The 23,636-nt window shown below is 42.9% G+C and overlaps 2 protein-coding genes across 6 annotated transcripts in view; one reads left to right on the top strand and one right to left on the bottom strand.

Annotated features, from left to right (window-relative positions):
• LOC126521861 (uncharacterized) overlaps positions 1–9,555 on the top strand; it is an 84,227-nt gene extending 74,672 nt beyond the window's left edge. For all 5 annotated transcript variants that reach the window (XM_055066132.2, XM_055066134.2, XM_050170569.3 and 2 more), the window contains 9 exons: positions 394–665; positions 1,677–1,820; positions 1,940–2,024; positions 2,456–2,497; positions 2,677–2,765; positions 4,849–5,129; positions 5,715–7,691; positions 8,687–8,853; positions 9,392–9,555. In XM_055066132.2, coding sequence (XP_054922107.2) covers positions 394–665; positions 1,677–1,820; positions 1,940–2,024; positions 2,456–2,497; positions 2,677–2,765; positions 4,849–5,129; positions 5,715–7,691; positions 8,687–8,828 — 3,032 coding nt within the window. In that variant the 3' untranslated portion in view covers positions 8,829–8,853; positions 9,392–9,555. The remainder of the gene's footprint in view (positions 1–393; positions 666–1,676; positions 1,821–1,939; positions 2,025–2,455; positions 2,498–2,676; positions 2,766–4,848; positions 5,130–5,714; positions 7,692–8,686; positions 8,854–9,391) is intronic.
• A 3,417-nt stretch (positions 9,556–12,972) lies between these two features.
• On the bottom strand, positions 12,973–23,600 carry LOC126521859 (PI-PLC X domain-containing protein 3). Its single transcript, XM_050170567.3, has 2 exons — positions 23,307–23,600; positions 12,973–22,054 (listed from the first exon to the last, which is right to left on the bottom strand). The coding sequence occupies exons 1-2, from the start codon at positions 23,521–23,523 to the stop codon at positions 21,156–21,158; spliced, it is 1,116 nt and encodes a 371-aa protein (XP_050026524.1). The 5' UTR covers positions 23,524–23,600; the 3' UTR covers positions 12,973–21,155.
• Between the last annotated feature and the right edge of the window lie 36 nt (positions 23,601–23,636).

Raw genomic sequence — 23,636 nt, 5'->3', positions numbered from 1 at the left:
GCAAGCATGCTCACTTTTATTAAAATTGCTCTAGGACCCATTTCTTTGGATTTCGCCTTCGGCACCCTTCTAGGGTAATCTTTGCTACAAGAATACTGCTTAGAGAATTGAACATAGAATCCCGCTTTGCAGTAAAAATGATGCTAGGAGAAAATGGATGCTAGGTGAGTGCTGTATGTCCATTTTGGGTGCTGAAGTAACATTTTCAGCAATCTCCACATAAGATAAGTGCCTGGATCAGCTGCAGAGGTAGTGGGAAGACAGGCAGCTTTGTGGTGTAGCCTGTGGACAAGCATACAGACATGTTAAGAATGAAAGAACCCATAACATCAACCACTGTCAAAATTGAGACAGTCAACTTTTCATTATTTTCTGTCCTCTCTGCTGCCACAGATCAGACAGACCACCAGAAAGTGAATGAAGAGGCCGAGCGGGCGAAGCAGGAGATGCTGACGGCACTCAAGGCTCGCAAGGAGGCCTTGGAGGAGGCGTTGCGAAAGAAGATTGAGGAGCTGAAGTCTGTATGCCTCAAGGAAGGCGAAGTGACGGGCGAGCTGCCTCCAGAGATGCCCCTAGCGCCTGGGGAGCCTCCTCCGCAGGTGCGTCGGCGTGTTGGCACAGCCTTCATCCTTGATGACCAGCTGCTGTCCAATGCGAAGAGCAAGGTGGGTGCAGCACCATGGGCTCGGATCTTATTATGACAACGCAAATGTGGTTGGTGAGGGTACAAGTGTGGGCAGCAAAAAAAGATGCCCATCTGCACAAGAGTTGCATGGTGCTTTGTTTTGGTTCTTGTGTAGCAAGCATAGCGGTCTGTCTGTGCAAACCTCTCCCGACCAGTGCACCTCTTAGAAGCCAAATTCCTGGCCGAGGGGCTGCTTGTACTTGTCTTGCATACTGGTGGGTGTCCCGCTGCGGGGATTGAACCGTGCACTTCCCGCATCTGAACAAGACAACCTACTTACTTAGCCACAGGCTGCCATGGTTTTCATGTGCAACAATGGCTTGATTCTGGAAGGAGATGGCGGCGTGTCATCAGCATCTCTCTGGCCCTGAGTGTGACTCCAGCACACAAGGAAACACTGACTCACATTCTTTACAACATAGATATGGCCTTTCTATTGCAGCACACGTATGAACAGTAAACAGCATGAACCTTTTTGTTGACTACATGCTCCTGTGTTGCTGTGAACAGGCCTGCACTCTGTACAGTAATGGTTTCAGAAGTCTTCTTTTTTTTTTTAAGGAAATTTGATGGACAATCAAACCCTGTATGAAAGTAGCATCGAAAGTAATATGCCTTTGTTATGCCTAGTAGTCAATACAAATGTAGGTGCAAAAGTTAGCATTGGCTGAAACGAGAAATATATACATTGATGGGGATCATTGTTGCGTGACAGATTTATGCGCCAATGGGTCCAACATTTTGAAGACAAAGTGCACACCATAACGATAATAAGCAATGAGAAATGGGTGCCATGGAGAGGAATGAGTTACTATTGCTTGGACAGGATGTAGGTCAAGCACTGCTACAACTACATGTATTCAATTATGATGAATAAATTACTGGATGAAGCTCGCTGGCCTGTGTTCTGCAGCTGCCACTTTTTTGGAACTTTTTGACTCGACAAGGTGAAGGACTGCCCCACAATCCTCTGTCTCCCCTTTAATTCCAGGAGGAGACACTAAGCTCACTGGAGCTGGAGTATGAGCTGCAGAACAAGATAACAAGTGCTGCTCTGAGGTTGGCCAGTGACATGAGCGCAGACAGGAGCCTGAGGAGGCAGCGAAAGTTGTGCTATCAGCAGGCACATGAAAAGGCATGTCAAGGCAATTGCTGCTGTTTCGCATGTTGTACTTCAGATAAGTAGTCTGGCTGTCTCACCCGTCACTGATGACATGTGCTCATCACCAGTTTTCATCTCCCGTTTATTTATAGCTCAAGCAAGTTGAAGAAAAACTGGGAACACTAAAAAAGCAGAAGAATTGTGGTAAACTCAAACCTGTGCAGCAGTCTGATGATGGTCAGTATGCTTTCTTTCTTATTAATCTGCTAAAGCAAAATTATTTGTGACATGTGCTCTTGTTTGATGCATCAGTGTCTGTTCCTTGACTTCTCGATTGCCTTTATTTATGCAAGCACAGTTGTTCTCTTCTGAATCAATACTGCTTTAATTCTTTGTTAGCGCATCCTCCTGCAGCTATTAGCCATGAGTGCAAGTGGATGCTGTTGGCATATAAATCCTTACTGGATATGCATTTGTTAATCAGTCTTGAATGCTGGTGGCTATGTTAGCGCCGAGTGTTTGCTGACTATCATCGATAGTTAGGTACTTGCTTGTTACTAGTTAGGTACTCGGTGGTTGCATTATGATCTTTTACTTGACAAAATTGTACCTTGAAAGTATTGCAACCTCCATTATATGACAATCAAGTACAGTTTTCTCTCTTGCAGAACCAAGTGAGGACAACATCAGCCAGAGCACGGCGGGCAGTGGTAAGCATTAGTTGCATACAAATGGTCTAGAAATTTCGAAGTACACCTAGAATCTGTGCTCTTATTTGTAGGCATTTATCAAAATCAATCCGAATCCTTTCCCTTGCTGGTATATTTTATGAGCTGTGCAAAGCCGAGAACTTCTTTACAAACTAAGACTGTCTTTTCTTTATTCTCAGACACACCATTTAGAGGAAGCAGCAATACATCAGATGTCAGCCCCACAGCATCGCCGAAGCTGAGCAGCTATGGCGGCCTCTTAACAGAGGTAAAGTAATTGCTGCCATCGTATGGACATACATTGCATTCTTTGCAGTATTAGTCTTTTTTCTTCTGTTTTATTGAATCACCTATGGTGGCTCTGCGGCTGTGACAAACTGCTGCTGCACAGGGTTGCTGTTTCAAATCTGAACTGTCGTGGCTGCATTCTGATGAAGGCCGAACTCAGAAAGGCTCACGTAATATCAAGTTGCTCATGTACTGTGTGACTGTTAATGTCAAACCCCAACAATTTCTATTTTCATTAGTGATTGTCGGTATTGGGAACAGTATTGTCACTTTTGGCCTACTACCTGATCTGATGAAACCGTGAGACTCCTGTACCTTGCAAATGAGATTGACAGACAGTAGCAGACCTGGTCACTGACTGTTTATTTAGGTGTAAATAACCATTCATAAAAATACGGAAAGCTATGACAGTTATTTACGGTGACAGGCAATGTCTTCAAGGGCTGGTCGAGGTCTTAGATGACACATGATACCTGCTATGACAACACTCAAATGAATGCACGCATGGACATGCTGCAATATTCACGTTGAAAGACTTCTTGAAGTCAATAGTTTGATGACATCATGTCTGGTCTGGTAGTAAATTCATACTGTTAAAAAAAAGGACTCCAACCAAAAGGTGTTGTTAGTACGTATTAGATGTTTTGACGTCTGCAGAGAGGCGGGAGCTTCTAATACTTATTAAAACACCTTTTGGTAAGTGTCCTTTCTCTTTTTGTGACATAAAGGGCCTCTTATAGGTTACCAGTTGCATAGGTGAGGATTTCGATGGTTTTGCTTGCAGAGCTCAGTGAGGCCACGCTTGAAGACCTGTTAACACCTAAACAATGCAAATTGCCATATAAAGACTTGTGAAATTGGGCCAAAAGGAAATTAATCTTCCTTTCCTTATTTTTTATTTCGTATTTGTAGCTTGTATATATGAAACTCATTCACAACTTGTGCAAGACCTCGGAATCTTCATGGCATTAATCTTGTGTATCATTAGCCTGTATGTTAAAGGGGCCCCAAACCACTTATTGTCGAAGTGGAGAAAGGTATTTGAAGTGAAAATAGGCTATTTCAGAAATACTTTACCCCAAAAAGTACTTCAATGCATTCAGTAGAAGTGGAGTTATTGGCAGTCAAGCACGGCCTCCGCTGTGCTCCTGTTCCTTCTTCAATGCCTTGCACTGCGAAGGCTACGGCACAGTGGGGCATGCCATTAATGCTCTGCCTTCTAAATGTCACTGTGGCATACAGTTCAAATTTCATTTTGGATGTTAACGTAGACGCCACAACTTCTGCCTTTCGTGCCTACTACTCACTAAACATAAGCCAAATGCGGTTGTCCTCAGCGAGCTGCAGTGCGCTTAGCCAGTGGACTCGTGGCGGCACCCCGCGGCGGCCACAATATCTACGCCATGTAGGTGACCACAGCTTCATGTCAGCTATTGGCCAGTAGCAGCCGTTTAAGGGAACGATGAAATAAAGTGTTCAGGAGAGAGTGAGGACAGGGTCTTCTGATGAAAAGAGTGTTTGAGAGAAAGGTGACTTCGCGATCCATTTGTGAGCTCCGTGCACCGCGTACGACAGTAAAATTTGGCTGAGATGTTCACAGCAGCATATGCTGCCCGTGAATTATGTAATTTCACCAAGCCTGAGGGGTGGTTCAGGGCCCCTTTAAGCCTGCCGCAGTGGTTAAGTAGCTGTGATATTCTGCTGGTGAGCATGAGATGGGGACTTGATCTTGAGGTGTCACAGCCATGTTTAATCTGCAGCAGAATAATGTAACACCTGTTTACTGTAGTTTCCATGTATACTCGAAATAACGCTGTGTCACCTTGTTATTTGAATACACCATGACATTAGAACAAAAATGCACAGAAAGATAGGAATGGTGCTGTAGTTTCATGCTGTATTCAAGTCAAAATTAATCCACCAATTGATCAAAATATCTTTCATTAATCTGTGCTATGTGCTATACGAATGTTATGTCACATGCTATGCACCATAGCCCTTCTTCCACTCCCCATGATAAAGAAGCACATTGTATAACTAGACTGGTTTGCAACCCTTTGCAGAAACGTGGCCGCCTTCCTACAGTCAGCTCGGTGCCCGCTGACATGCGGCTTTCGCCATCACTGGCCTCTGTGTCTGCGCCAGCCAGCCCCTGCAAACATCGGGTGGCTCCTGGCAGGACTGCGTCCCCCGGTGCGGTCTGGACCGGCTATGGCTCCGGCTATGCCCCCAGCAATATTTACCAGACGAGAACTGCATACCGCCGCCAGCAGTACCCAACGCTCCCCAGCTCGGGTTCAGCAGGCTCCAGTCCAGTGCCGCTCAAATCTCCGTACAGAGACAGGTACTGTTTACTAATGTGTCCCGAAATGTGCCACATTTGCGCGAGTCGGAAGCCAGTTTTATTTTTGTGTGAATTTTCAGCCTAAATACCCTATTTACCCTTGTAAGGCGTTCCTTTTTGCAGATTTTTTAAGGGGTGTGGGCCTTACACAAGGCATGTTTTTGATGGCTATACTCAAGCCTTTCACCGAAGCTTTGACTGCTATGCAGAATATAATGAAACCACTGGCGGCCAACTATGAACACCTTGTAATTAATCATTCTCATGGCTTCCGCTACCCTTACTGTTTGACTTTCTCGCCTCATCAGCACCCTTCCAAAGCTGGTCGTCCTCAATACCGTCCTTACTGTTTGAGATTCCCATCACCTTGAAGTTTTTGACGACAGTCTTCAATGAAACCACATGGCATGTGTTTCAATATGCACAACCGCACTCTTTGCAGTGATGCCCTCTATGCACCCAAAAGCACAATGCAGCTGCACAATGAGCCACAGTACAGTTGATACTGTTGAAGTGTGCTGTATGCATGCTGTGGGATCGCATAAATATATAATGAGATTTCTTTTCTCTTTTTCTATTGTGCAGGTTTGAGTCAGGGGTGAGTTTGGAAGGGAGCAATCTTTACAGCGTGCCAACACAAAGGACCAGCCAGGCATTTGACAGCCAAGACGATCTTGTGACAAGCAGTCCTACAGAGCCCCAGGACCTGGGGTTGGTGTCCAGGCATAATAGCCTGGAAGGCAACCGACGACATCACCGTCGTGTTGCTGGCACCTCATTGCAGCCAGCGTCCCCCACCAAACGTGACTCAGCAACGCCTCCCAAGTCGACTGCTCCAGTCTGGACTGGCCCTCCCTTCGCCCCTCCTGCCTGTCCACCGGGACAGTGTGCACCAGTACAGTGTTCTTCAGGGCAGTGTGCACCATTACAGTGTGTGCCATTACAGTGTGTGCCAGGGCAGTGTGTACCAGGGCAATGCGCACCAGGGCAATGTGCGCCAGGGCAATGTGCGCCAGGGCAATGTGCGCCAGGGCAATGTGCGCCAGGGCAGTGTGCGCCAGGGCAGTGTGCGGCAGGGCAGTGTGCGCCAGGGCAGTGTGCGCCAGGGCAGTGTGCGCCAGGACAGTGTGCGCCAGGGCAGTGTGCGCCAGGACAGTGTGCGCCAGGACAGTGTGCGCCAGGACAGTGTGCACCAGGACAGTGTGCGCCAGGGCAGTGTGCTCTAGGGCAGTGTGCAACAGTGCAGTTTACTCCTGGCCAATGTACACCAATGCAGTGTACTCCTGGGCATTCTGCACCAGCTCAATGCTCTCCAGCTCACTACATGCAAGGTCAGTGCACACCGATGCAGTGTCCACAGATTGAAAGAGTTGAAAGCCACCCCCGCCTCCCACCGCACATCCAGCAGCAGTATCGCACAGCATCGCCACTGCAGCAACGGCGGACAATCTCTGGCTCACTGTCCTACCCTGAAAGCTTTCCACCACCACCGAGCCCCATAGTCGGTGGAAACCACCACCCTGGCAAGTCTCACTCATACCACGAAAACATGGTGCGGCACATTGACGATTGTGGAGTGCCTGTGTTTGTTCCTGTGGACAGCGATGGAAGACTGCGCTACCAAGAAGCAGTGCACCGTCCCACCGATCCTGGTCCTGTGTACCACAAGCCACCAATGTCACCGGCCCTCATTCAACACCACCTTGCCCATCGAAAGAAGCTGCAGGAGGTGTGCGGTGACAACTTTCCGAGCAGGCCGTTGTCTAGCATGTCTGCCGCCAACTACCCAGCGTTTCAGCGGGTTCATCCAGACCCTTACCACAGTCAGCCCACCAGCCCGACTGGCTATAGTGCAGCTCACAGTGCAAAGCTAGAGACACTACAAGAGGGACACAGTGGCTCTTACAGCAACCACACTGCGTCAGTGACCGTGTCTTCCTCGAGGGCGTTTGCTTCAGTCACTCAGTCGTATAGTACTGAAACCCTGAAGCATCGTGCCAAGGACTGGGTGGAGACGTCTCTTGACTCCCCTCTTCCGGCAAGGAAGCCGTCTAAACAACAGGAGCCACCCCCTTTATCACCTTCTCACATCTCAGTGTTGTCGTCAGGCAGTGAAAGCTTGCCTGAGGCAGTCCAGGGCCCTGTAGTCATGTTGTCCCGTCACAACAGCTGTCGAGAAGGCAGAGTAGCGGCCGAAAGCCCGCAGCTTGAAAGAGACAAGATTTGTTCTCCAGTGCCTCAGCCAAGCCCAAAAACAATGCCAGGTGTCGAGCTGAACATTGTCACAGTGGGGCACTTTCAACCTTACTGGGAAGAGACTAAGCCTTATGAGATCTCGGACTTCTACAAGTACAGCACAAAGCATCGTAAACCATCGGGAAGCCAAGACTCAACAAGAAGCCCGAGCCAGTCTGGCAACTCGAGTGGCCTCGTATCTCCAGTGCTCATGTCTCCTCTTGCTGCTGATAATGTGTCTAGGGAGAGGGATGAACAGCTACCCGCTCATTCCTCACTAGCTGAACACATGAAGATGGTGGAAAGAAGTCCTCCAGATGGAATGGCGTAAGTACACAGCCAGCTAGCCTTGTAACAGTTGTAATCCCATTATCATTGCAGAGGCAGTGCACTTGTTGAGACACACTAAATAACACAACATGAGCACTGAATCTGCAATTGTGTGATCTGGTGTATGGCCTTGTTTAAACAAGTTTGCTGCCTTTAGATAGACAATGGCCAACTATCTAGGCCACCAATACTGTGTGCACATGTGTAAGGGCTGTACTTTCTTTTTTTTCACAATTTTTGGCTAGGTGCAGCCTTTACAGGGGGGCCAGTCATGTTGGTCAAATGTTTACGACCATGCATAATCATCATGATCCCTGTGTACCAACTGAGTGAACAATGTTGTTTTCATAATCCATTACTTGTTCATGCATGCACATCATGTGCTGGTTGCCCATCTAGTACTTGCCACTGTTATCCCTGCTCAGGCTTGGGTTGGTAGCACACCTGTGAATATAGTTGTCCCACACACCATCCATAACTTTAGTTATGTCAGTGACTTCAAAGCTATTTACAACAATTTCCGTCGACACCATGGTCCACACACTCAGAATCGGAGGAGACAAGCTGCAACAATGCTTTTTTTTGTTTGCCTTCCCCCCTCTCCCCCCCTTTTTTTTATTACTTTTATGCTGCCAAGTTGAGGGTCTGACTTTTACACAAGTGCCGCCCTTACACGTGTGTATATGATATCTCCTGAGTAATTCCATGGCCACTTTGGAATCTACACAGGATCTGCACGGCACATATTGCTAAGATACGCAAGATCTTATGGTAATTGTAGCTAAGACAATCTGACACATCTCTTGATTCATTAGTGTTGTTTGTTTTGCGTCTAAAGTGATTTTATTTTTTGATTGTTGAACTGTATTGTTTGAGGCATTAGAGTGAAGTATCTTCCATCGCTGGACATCATGCAAATCTATATAGACCATATGTTTGAAATGTTCTAGTTAATATTGGTAAAGATTGTGGTGTTTGTGCTTGTTTTGCAGTGCTGTTGAGGAACCACATACCAGCCGTAGTGCAGACAGCAGTTTGAACCTGGACAGATCATCAGTTGCAGATGCCTTTCATGAGGAAATGATTGCGTGGTATGAGGACCAAGACTCTGGCAATAAAGCAACGCTTGTGTGAATGGAATTGCACATAGATAATTCAGGTGTGTTGAATGCATGGCCCGTAAATGTGATTTGAGTTGCAGAAACTCCAGAACTAAGTTATCATTAGCTATTCTTGTTCTATTGATGGATTGATTGTTTCTTGAGTGTTGACACTAGTTTGCGATATATTGGAACTAGTTTGCATTTTAATGGCATGTACAAGGAAAATCTTTTTTACACAAAAAAGTGAAGTAAGAGTGCACCTTACTTTTTCTTTCGTGGCAGTTGCTGAGAGTGTCTATTGAACTCAAATCTCTTTTATTGCGAATTTTCCGAAATAGATACATGACCTAATTAAGTTGGTCATCGCATGTAAGTTCGCTAAGTGTGATGAATTTATTTGTTCAGTCTTAGTTCACGCTTGAAAGCATAGAAAGAAATCCTCTGAACTACACTTGATTAGCTTACTTGTTGCCTTTCAAAACTGTGCATGTTGTCATAGAAAGATCACAAGTAATCTAGCCCTGTTACCATGTGTCTTTCAGGTTATGCCTTGCCAATGTTGTTCTTTTGCCTTCTTTTTTTGCTTGCTTGCAGGTGCTATAGAACAAGGAAATATTCATCATTATATAACTGGACCTTGGAAGCAAGAGTTTTATAGAAGACAATGTACATAATTGTTTTTAATTGTGTTCTGCAAAGTATTTATTGCCAGCATCATCATTTTATACAAATAAATTTTATAGTCTTTTTAAATGCTTTCCATTGAGTGTGTGCTCTTACGTGTAAAGAATGTTCTAATGAGCATTAGCTCATTGGAATAAAGGACTGAGACTTGGAAGAGTCACTAAAGAGAAATAAATTGAGCTGTATTGCTAAATTATCCTTCTACTATACTGAAAAAGCCACTCTTATTGTGACAAGAGCTAGAAAAGATGCAAAATCAAACTATGGGTGGCGATGCTACGTTGAATTTCTCGCATCAGTATTTTGATCCATAAAGCAGTGCAAGTGAGCGCATCTCTGTTTGCACGTTTTTACGTGTCTGTAAGTCGACTCGAATGTAAGTCGACCCCCCCGTATCGTGTGTGACAGGGGGAAAAAAAAATAGAGCATACCCATGGGTGCATGCCATGACGAAAATTTATTAGTAGCTGGCATGGTCACTGGACTACTCGTCTTCACTTGTGCCATCGTCCTCACTAGTGCTGCCATTGTCATCACTGCTACGGTCCCACAGCAAGTCGTCGACCAGCGAAATTCCACATTTGGCAAACAACCACACCACGGCATCTTGTCCATCTTCCATCAACTATCGACACCCCTCCATGAGTGTTGTGTGGGCTGTGAAACGCTAAAAAATGTTGAAAAACCCTTCCGAAAAGCAAACAAACACGCGGGATAGCAAAGTCTACGGGTAGGGCCATAGAGCAAACATAAAATTGTAACTACGTTGTAGCTCCCCTGATATCTCGATGGTCCCGCTTTTCTTGGTGGTGCCATGTTTTGGTTTCGATTGTAAGTCGACCCCCCCTGCTTGATATTTTCATATTTAAAGATATAGGTCGACTTACATTCGTGTAAATACGGTAATTAAACAATAAATTGCGACATAATACCTGTATATTATTGTCAGCATACGGGTATCCTTAAAGCACACAGACCTGCTAATAGGAGAGTGCATGATGTGCAACAAGTTGATTACAAGTTCATCATAGAGGTGCAACACCTAACTTGCAGCAACGTGTCAGCTGTCAGCCTTTTTCTTTTTTTCTTCCACTTGAGGTAAGCACGTTTTCTGGATCATAAAGCAATGTCAGGAGGGTAGACTAGGTGCACTAGTTGACAAGCTAAGGATGTCCTCGATTTATCTAAAGCCCCTCCACTCGCGTGCCAAAATTGCATTTGCTGAGTAGCCCCAACTTTTGATCTACGTCGCCGTTCCCTGATTTGTTGCCCACACTAGTTCCGCTTCCACAATTTCCATTTCATGGGTTTCCGTATTGGGTAGTTCCGCTTTCGGGACTTTCACTTCCTGAATCTCCCCTATCACTGCTGTTACATGTTTATACCTCTTTGCAGCAGTAGCATGCGGCCGATGAGGTCACATAGTATTTACAAATCTATTCGTGGGCTTAACCCCAGAAAGCTTGAACATCATATCGAAGAAAGGTAAAAGAATTTGTTCACCTTTATTTTTGACCATGGAGACTACATTCTTACAAAATAAAAAGGAGATGAAATGTAATTTGAGCAACTACTATTAGAATTGTAATTGTTTGCTCCACTACCTGCAACTGAAATCTCGCACAAGCCTATCAAAAATGCAACTACAAGACTTCACTTAAAAATTTACTGCACTTAAATTTGAATTTTGAGGTATTAAACTTTGCGTATAAAAAATTACACATTCGGCTTTGGGTGGTTAATGAAGAGCAATGAGAAAGACTGTTTTGCTGTATAGTGCTGCGTTGGTCTTTTTGAAGTCAAGAAGATAATTGTTATCGATAGAAAAAATGAAGGCCAACCTTCTCTTTTAGCACATTGTTTTCAAACGACTGGTGATGATGATGTAGAGACAAATCTTATGGCATTATTGTGCATCTGTCATTCGTGCATAGAAAGACTTTGGAAATGTTGCTAGGTTTAGCTGTCAACTTATAATATGGCTTAATCATTTTTTTCTTTAAGAATAACTAACATTGGCCAAATGTTGGTGGAACCAATGACATCATAAGAAGCCATTCTTACACAAATTTAAAGTGGACTTGTCACCTATTTTCAAGTTGTCTTTTCTGGCATGTCAAGTGCCTGTTGAAAGCAAAGAGGTTTACTTGTGTTTACAGGGGTGTGATCTACTGATCTAGCCTATTATATCTCTTTAAGGGCATTCTCAAAATATATTTTTAATGTGTCTTGTAATCCAGCAATGTCTTTGAACTCTTTGATCAGCAGTGGATGACTGTTTGGCAAAACAGGCTGCTAATCCTCTTCTCTCATACATGCTCCTGCATTGATGTCTGCAACCCGATCATGGGAGTTCATGTGTATCATAACTCTCTTTGGCACTTTAGCAACCAGTACGAAAGTGCTTCTTTCATTGAGAATTTGACAATAGCAACGGTCTTCGCAGTGCCAACACAGCCTTGCCAGTGCTAAGCTGCTGTTCTGCATGGCGCTAGCCAGGGATATGGGAATGGGACAAAGCACTACACTCTCAATCCAGCAAGACCATCCCCGTACTTGTGGGACAAGTCACGTGTAGATCAGGATGTTTAGTTACATGCCCAAGCTGGTGTTACAGCTGATGCAAGTTCACAAATCACATTGCTTCATCTTGCTTCGCTGTTGTGATCACTATGCTGTTTGAATTGTTTGACTTGTGCTGTTCGTGAATCGTCATAAAGAGCTGGGTTGCTACCCAGCCAGTCATTCTGTATGGATATTTGTGCTCCAACATCATCTGTCCATTAGTCATTCTTATTGTTTGCGTCGCAAGCCTGAAGCAGCAAAAAACGGTGGACACTTGAGAAGATATGGGTAAGGGCATACAAAATCTGATGCAGTGTTCTGAAACATTGAAAGAAAAAATGCTTCAGGATGCTGACAGATGGCCTAATTACACATCACAACGTGGTTGTGTATCTTGCCAAGATTTTGGCGTTTTTCAATTCTCTTTCTTTCTATCTGTCTTCCAAGACCAGCCTTGTAAGCTCAACCATGCAAGGATTAGGAAATAAAAATGGGTTAGGTATGACAAGCAAACATTTGGTCATATTGTTTAGCATGGCAGTTTGCTGGCACAAGTGTTAGGTAATTTCGCTGTCTCCCTCATGTCGGCTTAATGTAGGTTAAGCTGTTCTTTATTTTGTGTGATGATGTTCTCAACTCACTTTTGGTCAGGTTTCCCTCATCTCCTTGCACATTGTCCACAGTGCCTATACAGTTGAACCTCAGTATAATGAACACTGATATAACAAAGTAAATTTGAAATGTCTCTCACATGGGCAATGAAAATATGTTTACAATGAATATCTGGTATATCAAGGGCATTTTTGTCTCTCATGCTGCTACAGTGTACCGAGATTCAACTGTATTCAATTCTCGCCTCTTGTCACTTTCGTATTGTTTCTCGAGAGCTTTTGTTCTGTTGCATAAGGAAAGAAATGCACAATGTCTATTTGTATGGTTTTCTTTATTCATCATTCAAATAGTATATGTTTCACTCCCAACATAAATACGGAAGAGATCATAACATAAATGCTAAATTTTTCTGGCGTGTAAGTCGTAGAACATTGCAACACAATGATACTCCATTTGGAAATGTAAACTAGGCATTCCTTTGTTTTCACACAATTGAATTACATTGTTATAAGCATACACAAGAAAATTATTTAGTGACTATGTGGTAAGCTCTGAATCACTTTAATGCAGATTCTTGGCCAAAAATTATGCGAGAACAATTAACTTTTTTTTTTTTTCGATTACTTCTAACAAGGCCAACTGCAAAACATTTGACAAAGGTTCTGCCGTAAAGTAGACTGATTTCATTTGCCATAAGCCAACATATAAACAGTCACTTGCAACAAAATGTGCTGACTGCTTGGCATTCAGGAACTAAAGCCTAACCAGGAGTATGCTTACAGAAGTGCTCTTAATGCATGACTTTATTGACATCTACAGATCTCTGAGCTTTCAGAGCTGCCCTGTAAGCTGTGCCTGCTACGATTTGCTGAAGATTCAAATTGCGCAATTTATGGCTGCAGTTTATTACAACTACACTTCAGGATGATGGTCCAGCCTTGCTCAACCGTATCCTGCACATGTACAAAATTTGGTTGCTAAGCTCTACATCTTGAGGTAAAATGTTGCATGTGCAAAGGGCATATCTTTTTTTTTTGTACTACAGTTCAGTTATCAGGATGTATAGTACAGTCCAGCTTTTATGGCTACCAATTACAGATGAAATACCACACGAGTCCTTTTATTGACCTTTTGCAGTTATCAACGTTGATGTGCTTTGTGGTCGTCTTGGTCAGGAACTATTTCGTGCATTTTGGACTCTGTGCAGAAAGAGCACCTATGGAAACAAATATGATTTTTTTCAGAAAATTATTTTTATTGCAGAGACTTTTGCAGTGTGGCCTCCAGCCAGCATCACCACACAGACTATTCTCTCTGGGTTCTTTACCATCACATTTTTTTCTTGAGTGCTGTTATCCAAGGATGTTTGCTGATAATCTAAAGGCAGAATATATTCCTTTTCGATGCAGAAATGACCTTCAAATTCACTAAACTCATGCGAGTTCTTTCCGTAAAACGTACGTAAAGAAAACGTCGCCTCTGCTCTACAGAATGCGTGAATTCCTTCAAGTGTGTTGCCCTTGTACACAGACACTGCAAAGTACTAATATCAGTAGTTGAAAAGAGGTTCACGAAATGTGCTGCAAAAAACACTGAAGAAACCAGTACATGCATGTGCACGTGTCGGGTGCTTCCAGACATCTGACTGGAACCAATATTTTCGCATGTTGGGAGAGGCCCCGACACACTACCGCAAAAGGTTAATTACACAATGTCAGCCTAATGTGTGCTATCAGCCATGTAGAGTATAAGCGAGTGATATTGGCTTCACTACTAGCTAGCGTTCCCTTCAAAAGTTGTACTGTACCGTACAACCAACTAGCCCGAGCTCCTTTGGTGCGAACTGTACAGTACGCTTTTAGACGTAGTACAAATTGCTCTACACAGCACTTCAGTTGGCACTGGTGTTGTCGGTATTGGTAATGTATAAGAGATTTACCTAGATATGGGGGGGGGGCTCTTTGATTTATGATTAACTCGCATTAATTCAAACTTGCCAATTTTGATACAAATTCTCAGAACTTTCAAGGTATGCAGAAGTGGCAGAAAGTATCAGAGACAAAATTATGGTTTAGTACATAAGGATATATGTGCACACAGCAGCATTGTCGTTCCCAGGAGCAACAAATAAAATTGTTTGCATGCAAATCTGGCAAAAACTTTGCAAAAAAAGGTTTGTCACTCAGCAGTCACTACATGCTCTAAAATAGTTCAGTGTTATAGACTATTTTACGTACATAATTTTTTGTCAAATGGTCCCACCTATCTCAGCCAAGTTTGGCTGCTGACACACCGCTGCTTTTGTATTCGTAGTTAAATTCAAGGGAGCTGAAGATTTTGCATAACCAGAGAGCCCACTTGAATTGGAGCAGTTACAAGATACAAGGAAACTTGCAGTAAGATTTTCAAGAAATTCTGCTTCCGTTTGAATTTGGGGCTTCTCTCTTCAACAAACTTCTTCCAATTTGCCTCGTCATTTACCAATTTCTTCTACATTTCAGGACTTGAGGGTCTCCTTCAGTAGTGTCCATGACCTTTTTCTTTGGGCAACCTTGTTCCTTAATGCCACAAGAGCCTGTTTGCATTTCTTCATCACGACTGTTATAGTTCCATACAACATACCACTGGCCATAACAGCAGCCTGAAACACTGCTTTTCAAGATAGCGTTGATGATAGGCCAACTGTTCAAGAACATTCTTGTTGCATTCAACAAAAGCATTTGAAGATGCTTCTGAACAGTGCTTTTTAGGAATCTCATACTAGAGCATAAAGTAGAGAAGGGCTTGGTGTGAAGCCTTGGAGGGACACTTTTAAGTTATTAGTTTTGTCCAGGCAGCTAGGAATGCTACACTTTTGCCTGGTTAGCCATGCATCCATTGGACGTTAATTTCACAATGGCTCCTTCAAAATTATGTGGTATTACAAATTACGTTATTGATGCGAAAGCATCAAATGGTCCATTGAGCAGAAGAGCAGGCATCTGTATTAGCGAAATGGCACATAAATTCCCATTGGCTGTGATGCAATTTCACGAGCGTGCCTCGACGGACCAGAATAGGCGAAATGGAACACCTGCTGGTGTGATAGTGCAACAGCTGGTTTGGTAGTGCAACAGCTGGTGCACTACCGCAGCAGAAAGTATTCCATTTCACTCGCTTTGCTCCATCGAGGCTTGCATGTGCGGGCCGAGTTCATCAGGTGCCGCATTCAGCCAAACGGAATGTGTGCACGCACACTGCTCCAGAGTTGGAATTTGATGTGCCTAATATACTCAACTACGTAGTACGGTGCAAATGTAGAAACTAAAAAAGAATAACACTAATTTAATTGCAAAACTTGATAACATACCCTGCAGCAAAACTTGAAAACATTATTTGCAGTGCAAAACTTGAAGGACCACTCAGTGGCGTTCAAGATCACATTAATGCTTTCGCATTTACAACTCGTAAGAAGTGCTTAGGTGTCCTCGGATTCTTTTTTACTCGAATTATTGCGAGTTAACCATACCGACAAAAGTCAACTCGATCTCTGCGTTTAAATATCTTTGGCATATTTCTTTTAAATGCATGTTCTGTAAATGCCCTGTAACATTTTCCACAGACTTCAAAAAGATGACAGTCAATGACATGTGGTCACATGTTGTAGTGTCTTATCATTGTTTGTAGGCATACACAAGTTCACCTATTTCATCACATTGTCATGCCCTTGGTTACAAACATTTTGTTTAAGAGTTTCACATGCATAATGAGCCCCTTTCTCTGTGCTTTGTTTTTTTGTACCAAAAGATTGTCACCATATCAATTTGCCCCAGTGTCTTTGATGCTAAGCACACAGCAAACCCAAAATGCAACAATAGGACACATTTAACAAGCCAAAGTACATGGTAAACCCATAATGCAACCATAGGACACATTCAAGAGGCGAACACTTCATGGTTGAAATCTTACACAAGCATACATATTGTAAAAATGTTACGTTTCATTGTACACACAAGTCCTATTGGTGTGAAATTATCTAAAAAATTATGCAATCAAGTTGATGCCTCATAAAATTGCACACACTCGAATGTAGTTGGGAAAGGAAACATTCTGTAATATACTTAAGCCATGATTGCAGTACCACAGGTTTGGTCTCTACTGTATTTTTGCAAAATGCAACAGTGGTCTTTGTATTAGAAATACGTATAAGCCTTAAATGATTTATAGCACATTGAATTAAAAAAACGATGTGTAGCACCGGTATTCCTTTAGGCTATCGTCAAAAGCCTTTTTCTTTTCCTCAAATATATATGTATATATATTCCAAATTTCAATACTCTGGTTCTAATCGAAGTATTTGATTTGAGAATATGATGTTCAATTTCTTAGAATGTTCAATTGTGGCTCAATGTATGGCATCACCAAATATAGATATGCAGCCTGCATATCATGATAAAAGGCTTCAACTTCCAATCATAAGCCAACCAGCAAATGTGATGCTTCGCCTTTTGTATTCCTATCTTCACTTCGCTTTCATCTTTCAGAAGCAGAAAAATATTCAAAGCCTGTGCTTTTCAGATATTCATGTTCAATAATAAAATTTTATATTACAAGAAAACTAGTTTAGAAGAGTACTGGCATTATATGTTTACTTGTAATTTTTTTTCCTCAGGTGTGTGTCCAAACCCTCTAAACCCTAGAAAAACTAAAGGTAAGTGTCACAGGGCCTTGACTAATTTAATATAATAGTTTTTTTCTGTAAACCAGTCTTCTTTGTGGCTCCCAGGATGCGGATGCCTCATGATATAATGAAATGCTGGCTCACTCAGTTTCTCTGATTTCTCTGATAAGCAGAGAAAGAAGAAACATGCATAGCATTTTCATTAATTTTTTTACGGGCATTATTGTCATACCTAACCTTATTGCTACACGTCTGCAAATTTAGCTCTCTATCACGATGTCAGGATAATGTCGATGATGCCAGATGCAGAATTTTTGAGACAAACTTTACATCAAATTAAACATCTTGGAGTGCTTCCCAACCTTCACAATCCCAAAGTACAATCGCCTTACATGTGAAAAGCATCTCTTAAGAGTTTCTACAGCTTCACACATATGTATCAGTACTCCTTTAAAAGCCTTCCTCCTTGGCTCAGTTCTGGTAGCTCTCATCACTGCTAACTTCCTGCTTGACAGCACAAACACTTAAGTTCTAACAGCAAATTGTAATTTGAAGTGAGCTGCCACTGTTTGGCATAAATACCTGCGGAAATTTTTCTTTCTTCTTGCAGACTGACTGTTGTTGTAAGCAAAGCAGATAGAGCTGAATTCACGCCATGTAATTTCACACTTTCTGATGAAACACTCTGTAATGTGCAGGAATGTGGTGACGAATCCCATGGCCATTCTTTCTGCGATTCAAGTATAATCACTCTCTGTTCCAATCATTAACCTTACAGGCAATACTAGGCATCCCAATTGCTCTGCTGTTTTATTAACAAAGATTGGAAAGCACATGAGAAATGTTAGCAAAGTTCAGCTTCAATGTTTGTAATAAAGATATGGACAAATTCATTTTTTATTTACTTATGCACGTTTTTATATATGTATAGTTTATGCAGTGTGGCATGATCTGAATTAGCACACAGCTGGTGTGGCCTGAAAGGCATATTGAAAGGAAGTAGGTTTTTGTATAGCATTAACATTTAGTTTATTTTTATACCTAAATAATCAAAGAATGTTGCATTTTAGTTTTTCACAAACTGCTGCTGCAAAATAAAGTGACGAGATACACAATGACAATGTGTCTTGAGTTATATTATTATAGTTGTATTATATCAACACATTCAATAAGGTTTTCAATAACACCCAATAAGGTGGATATCAACACATTCAATAAGAAATCGGCACTTGGTTTTTATAAAATAATAGCATATTCAAAATAGCATCGTAATATTATGATATTCATAAGAAAGTGCAGGAAAATAAAGAGCACCGGGTGTACAGATCTAAGTCGGCATGTAAATAGCACTCTGTAGAACACGCCACGACAATAAAGAACGATGAGAAATCTAGCACGATAAAATTTTAAAGGTGCGATGAAGCTTTCTGTAGGAAATTGCCTGATACATGATGATGTGACCACAGTCTTCATGATGATCAGACTGCACATAGCATGTTACACATTGCATAACAAAATAATGTGTCATTGTCCAACAGTTCAATACCACCGCCTAGACTTATTGGTGTACTTTTCTTCCACAAGTTCAAGATCAAACAAGGAAAAGTGAAGCAGAACACATATTATGTGTGATTATGCAGAAGTAAAATGTGGCACACACCAGAGCGTAACCAGTCCTCAAACATTCCGTGTTCCCTAAACTCACAATATCCAGCAATAAATCATGCCATAGTGTCACACACAGCAATGAACATAGAAATGCAGAGGCATGTTCCAGCGTTTTCTGATCTGTGTGCATTTCAATTCATGCTAACAGTCATGCCAACAGTCAACTGGTCATACATACACGAAATACATCGACGTAGAGGACTTGTTAGGCAATAAAAAGTCTTCACTTCAGCATAGCTCGATATGCTGGTCAACACAGCAAAGGACACAGCTTACTTAGTGAAATGTTTCTTTTGTGCTTTTGGAATTTGGTTTCCTACTTTGAAACATTGCCTACAAGTTGTTCTGCATAGGCACAGATGCTGGTGCTCATGATTAACAAACTTATCATGGTTACAGGGGCACTGCAACATTTTTGAACACAGAAAGTGTTCAAGCATTGGTGACAATGTCATCATGAACGTGCGAGTCAAATATTATTCAACTGCATGTTGCAGGAAGTCCACAATTTTGCGTAAGAGATTGCTCACTCTCTTCTGCGGCTTTCAAGCCCGCCCCCCCATTTTCCGCAGTCATTGAGCGATTGTCCATGACAATGAGTAGTTCGTGAGCGAAAGCCTTGCACTTCGCACACACCCCTCCAATATTCTAGTCGGTGAAGTGTCCTGTCACCACCCCTTTCTCAAATGTCAATCTTGAATGGTTATCATCACCATTTTAACATAACACACATTACATATTGGTAACATAAGTGCACCAGGGAAAGAAGAAAAGTAAGAAACAGAATAGGCAAGAAACTGCCCCAGCATAATGGAAACGTTAATAATTGTGCTGATGGTAAATGGTAAAAGTAAGCACTGCACTCTTTATATCTCTCTTACTATTAGGTTCTTTTCAAAAATTTATTAGTAAATAGTATATTAATTGATCAGCATTGCACTCACTCCACAGAGTTTGGAGTGTCGCAGGGCCCCCTTAAGACAGTGATATATCCTTTGCCTGTTGGAAGCATTTTGCAGGTACCCAAACCAGTGAGTTTGGGCTCTGCTGTGGTGATCTGATGATGACAGCACATTCAGCATGACATCAGTTGGTTATCTCCTGCTGATAATGCCATTGTTTGTCAGATCGATGAAGCCAAGCAGCATTGGTCATAGTTGGTTCTTGGGAGACCATGTGGGAATGCCAAGTACTCTTCCGACACTCAGTAACTGGGGGGTTCCACCTTCAGAAAGAATTATGCTGTCCATAGGAGGAAATTCCCCCTCGCCTCCTTTGCAACTACCAACCCTCCCGGTTCACAGTTCACCATTAGCAAGTGGGTGTACAGCCCAAATAATCTGTGGAACTCTTTGTATAATATGAAAAACATGCCAACACAGCGATTCACAACATTGTTCTTCGTGGGACCCTACATTCAACAGACAACGTCATAACATTCAGGATCTTTGCATCATGGTATAAAATGGAACAGTCTTGCTTTGCCTGCTGACGAGCTAAAATTATAATGGGTTGTGGCCTTGTAAGCAAAAAGGTGATAAAAAGACGTTATTGCAACATGGGCAGGCACCAACAACTTGCATTACCTCAGATAAAAGCATCGCATTAAGATGAGTAAGAAAAGTGACCTGTGCTGAGCAAGCGTGTGCCATGCAAAATGCTTTTAGACGATGTCGCGCTTCTTCACTTAAACGTGAGGCACATTAAGCAAAGGGGAGTTAAAAGCAGACGTACTAGCCAGATGTTATAGTTAATGAGAGCGCTTCTGAAACTGTCCGCACTGCTGCGAGAATCCTGGCTTGTGTTGAGTATCCAGGCCTATTCAGGTCTGGTCAGCAAGGTAATGCTGGACAGATCAGTGATACAGAGAAAAAGATATTTCTGGTGTGTCTGCTTTTAACAAGCCTTGCCCAGCAGCACATTGTGCCCCTTTATATACAAAGCTTCGTTATTTTTTTTCTGGAACAGCAAAGTGCGTGACACAAAGAGAAAGGATCTTTGTGTTGTGTCTGCTTTTAACAACCATTGCCCAGCAGCACAAAATGCCCCTATATATACAAGGATTTTTTTTTTTTTGCTGGCACAGCAAAGTACAATAATTTCTTGCAGCATGCGAGAGCAGCGTAAGCAGAGTTGCTGAAGAGTCAACAGCCTGCTCTCACCTCCAGGTCACACCATCTCGTCTCCTGCACTGGCAGATGCACTTTGCAGAAGCTTCTGATTCATCTCCACCACCATTTTTGGAATTCTGTAGTTGTTCATCTCCACAAAATCGGACATGACGACATTGCACGTGTGATTGCCATTTCCGGGCACTTGACTGGAAAGCCAGCTTTCCAGGACTGCATTTACCTTGGGGACTATGTAGACCCTGAGGCTGTTGCAGATATGCATGGTGACCGTTGAAGGTTGAGGAGTGCCCACAGCCTGAAGCACAAAAAACGTTTTGGGATCACGTCCCTGCTGCAAAGTTTGGTTCCAAAAAGTAACCAGGCGTGTTGCTTCGTCATCATCTGGCCAAGGGTTCGGGATGTAGCTTGTAGGCCAAAGATACGGATGGTACTTGGCCAACTTCTCATGACCATAGAAGGTGATCATCTGATATCCACGTCGCCACAGGGACGCAAGAGTGATGTTGTCCAGGTCTGTGGTGAACTGGCACATTAGTGGCCCAAATGCACTTGTCAACTTGTTCAGGAGACGGTTGTGGTCAGTGTCTGTCATGTTGTAGAAATGTTGGAAATGAACCAGTATGACTTCCTTTTTGTGGCTTTCCAAGAACTCCTTGACTTCAACGAGGAAGTTGTCGACGACGGCGCCGAAAAGTCCGTGTATAAGGTACAAATTTTCATCTTTGGGATCTTTCCTGACAGCTATCCTTATGTCGAAGTAGCGGATACCAGCTTGCAACTGCTCCTTAGTAGTGATGTTCTGAGTGACTGACCAGCTGTACATAATTTGCTTCCCAATGGGCCCGAGCAGTTTCAAGAGTTTGTTACCGTAATATTCATTGTCTGGAGCTATTTCCGCTTGTGGTGATATGGTATAGCTGCAACTGTCATGCGATCCTGAAAATATAGAAGCAGCGATCTTGATGATAAGGAAAAGAAAATATAGACAATGCAGCAATTCTGTTCCAATGCTATTGCTTTTCGCGTTTTTCCAGTGGTCAGAACGGCGCTCCGCTCACGTTATCACTAGAGTTGCTGTATATGTGCTACCTTTGGCATATTAGTTTAAAAGTGAATTAACAGATTACATATAACATATACGGTAACTCTAGTTATCACCTAAAACGCCTCGATAGTACCGCTTCTCGGCGGCGCTGCTAGGCACCCTAGTTATCAGGGGACGTATTCTGCGACGATCACTTCGGCGATACTATCGCCTTCGCGTGACGTAGTGCTCAACCAGCCAGTCAGTTCATCTGATTTTGTTCAACCAGCCAATCAGCGCGCGCCTTACGGCGATACTATCGCCGAAAGTGATCGTCGCAGAATACGTCCCATGCAGTATCTGCCGGCCGTGAACGGAAGATATGAAAGGAATAGAATCGAACGAAAGGAATTATCATTACATTATACCGGCCATGATTCTGCCATAATATCACGTAATTAATTTGCTGCATTTATTTTTTGCGATAACTCGTTACAAGCTTCTAAACATTTCTGGGTTGCGCGAAATGAGCACATATACGAAAGACCTTACGTCTTATATGAGATAGTTTAGTGCTGCACCGCATTGCACGTAGTCATGCAGAGAAAACCACCTACGAAATCCATACGGCGTTTGGCCCGCTGTTACGTCTGTATTAAAATAAAGCAACTTCCGCTGACCTATTTTTTATATTACAATAGCACGTTTAATATCAACTCAGTTATTCCTTATTTATCTAGAAATAACACGCGTGATCGGGGAAGCTTGCGCACAGAAAATTAATTCGGAAGATCGATCGATATAAACTGTGCTGTATTAGGCGATCCCTGCAGACAGAAAATTTCAGTGACGGTAAACTGGTTCATTTTTTAAAAGGAAAGATGGGTTTCACGTGCTTGAAGGAAAAGCTCATGCCTAAAAGGGAGGGGCAGCGGCCGAGCTGCCTTTCAACGCAGAAGCTTCAGGTATCGTCAAAGAAAACAGTATAAGGACATCTAGAATTAAGGCTGATATGAACAGTCAAATCATTGTTTCACCTTCTTCACGAGCGGCACGCTGTATACAAATGTAAGGTGCTTCTCCACTGATTCTCGGCCGATAAAACATTCTCTTCCAGACGGGCGCGCATGATCGAAGTCGTCTAGGGCTTTCGTGCATATTTACCTGGTATGGCTAGATGGTTTAGCGGTACATTTTGCAGTTCCTCCGGCAGGTTCCCCATCCAATTTTCCAACTGGGACGACGCGTCCCCGTCCGTTACCGCTGCCATGTCCACAGTGCCGTCAGTTGCACGCTCGTACGCTGGATCAGCAAGCACGCAAGCACCGTCCAGCTGATGGGCATGCTCGGTACCAGTTGCGTAGAACCACCACACCCACATGACCTAGGGCACCAAAGGACAGCGACCAGTATGCAAGAATCCGTTTTAGCCAGGCATAAAAGCAAATTTAGAATTGTTTTGTAGTACGAATAATGGCGAATATTGTAATTTCA

The sequence above is a fragment of the Dermacentor andersoni genome, chromosome 6 (genome assembly GCF_023375885.2).
Source record: "Dermacentor andersoni chromosome 6, qqDerAnde1_hic_scaffold, whole genome shotgun sequence".
NCBI classification, from domain to species: domain Eukaryota; kingdom Metazoa; phylum Arthropoda; class Arachnida; order Ixodida; family Ixodidae; genus Dermacentor; species Dermacentor andersoni.
This window is presented reverse-complemented; position numbering and strand designations above follow the sequence as displayed.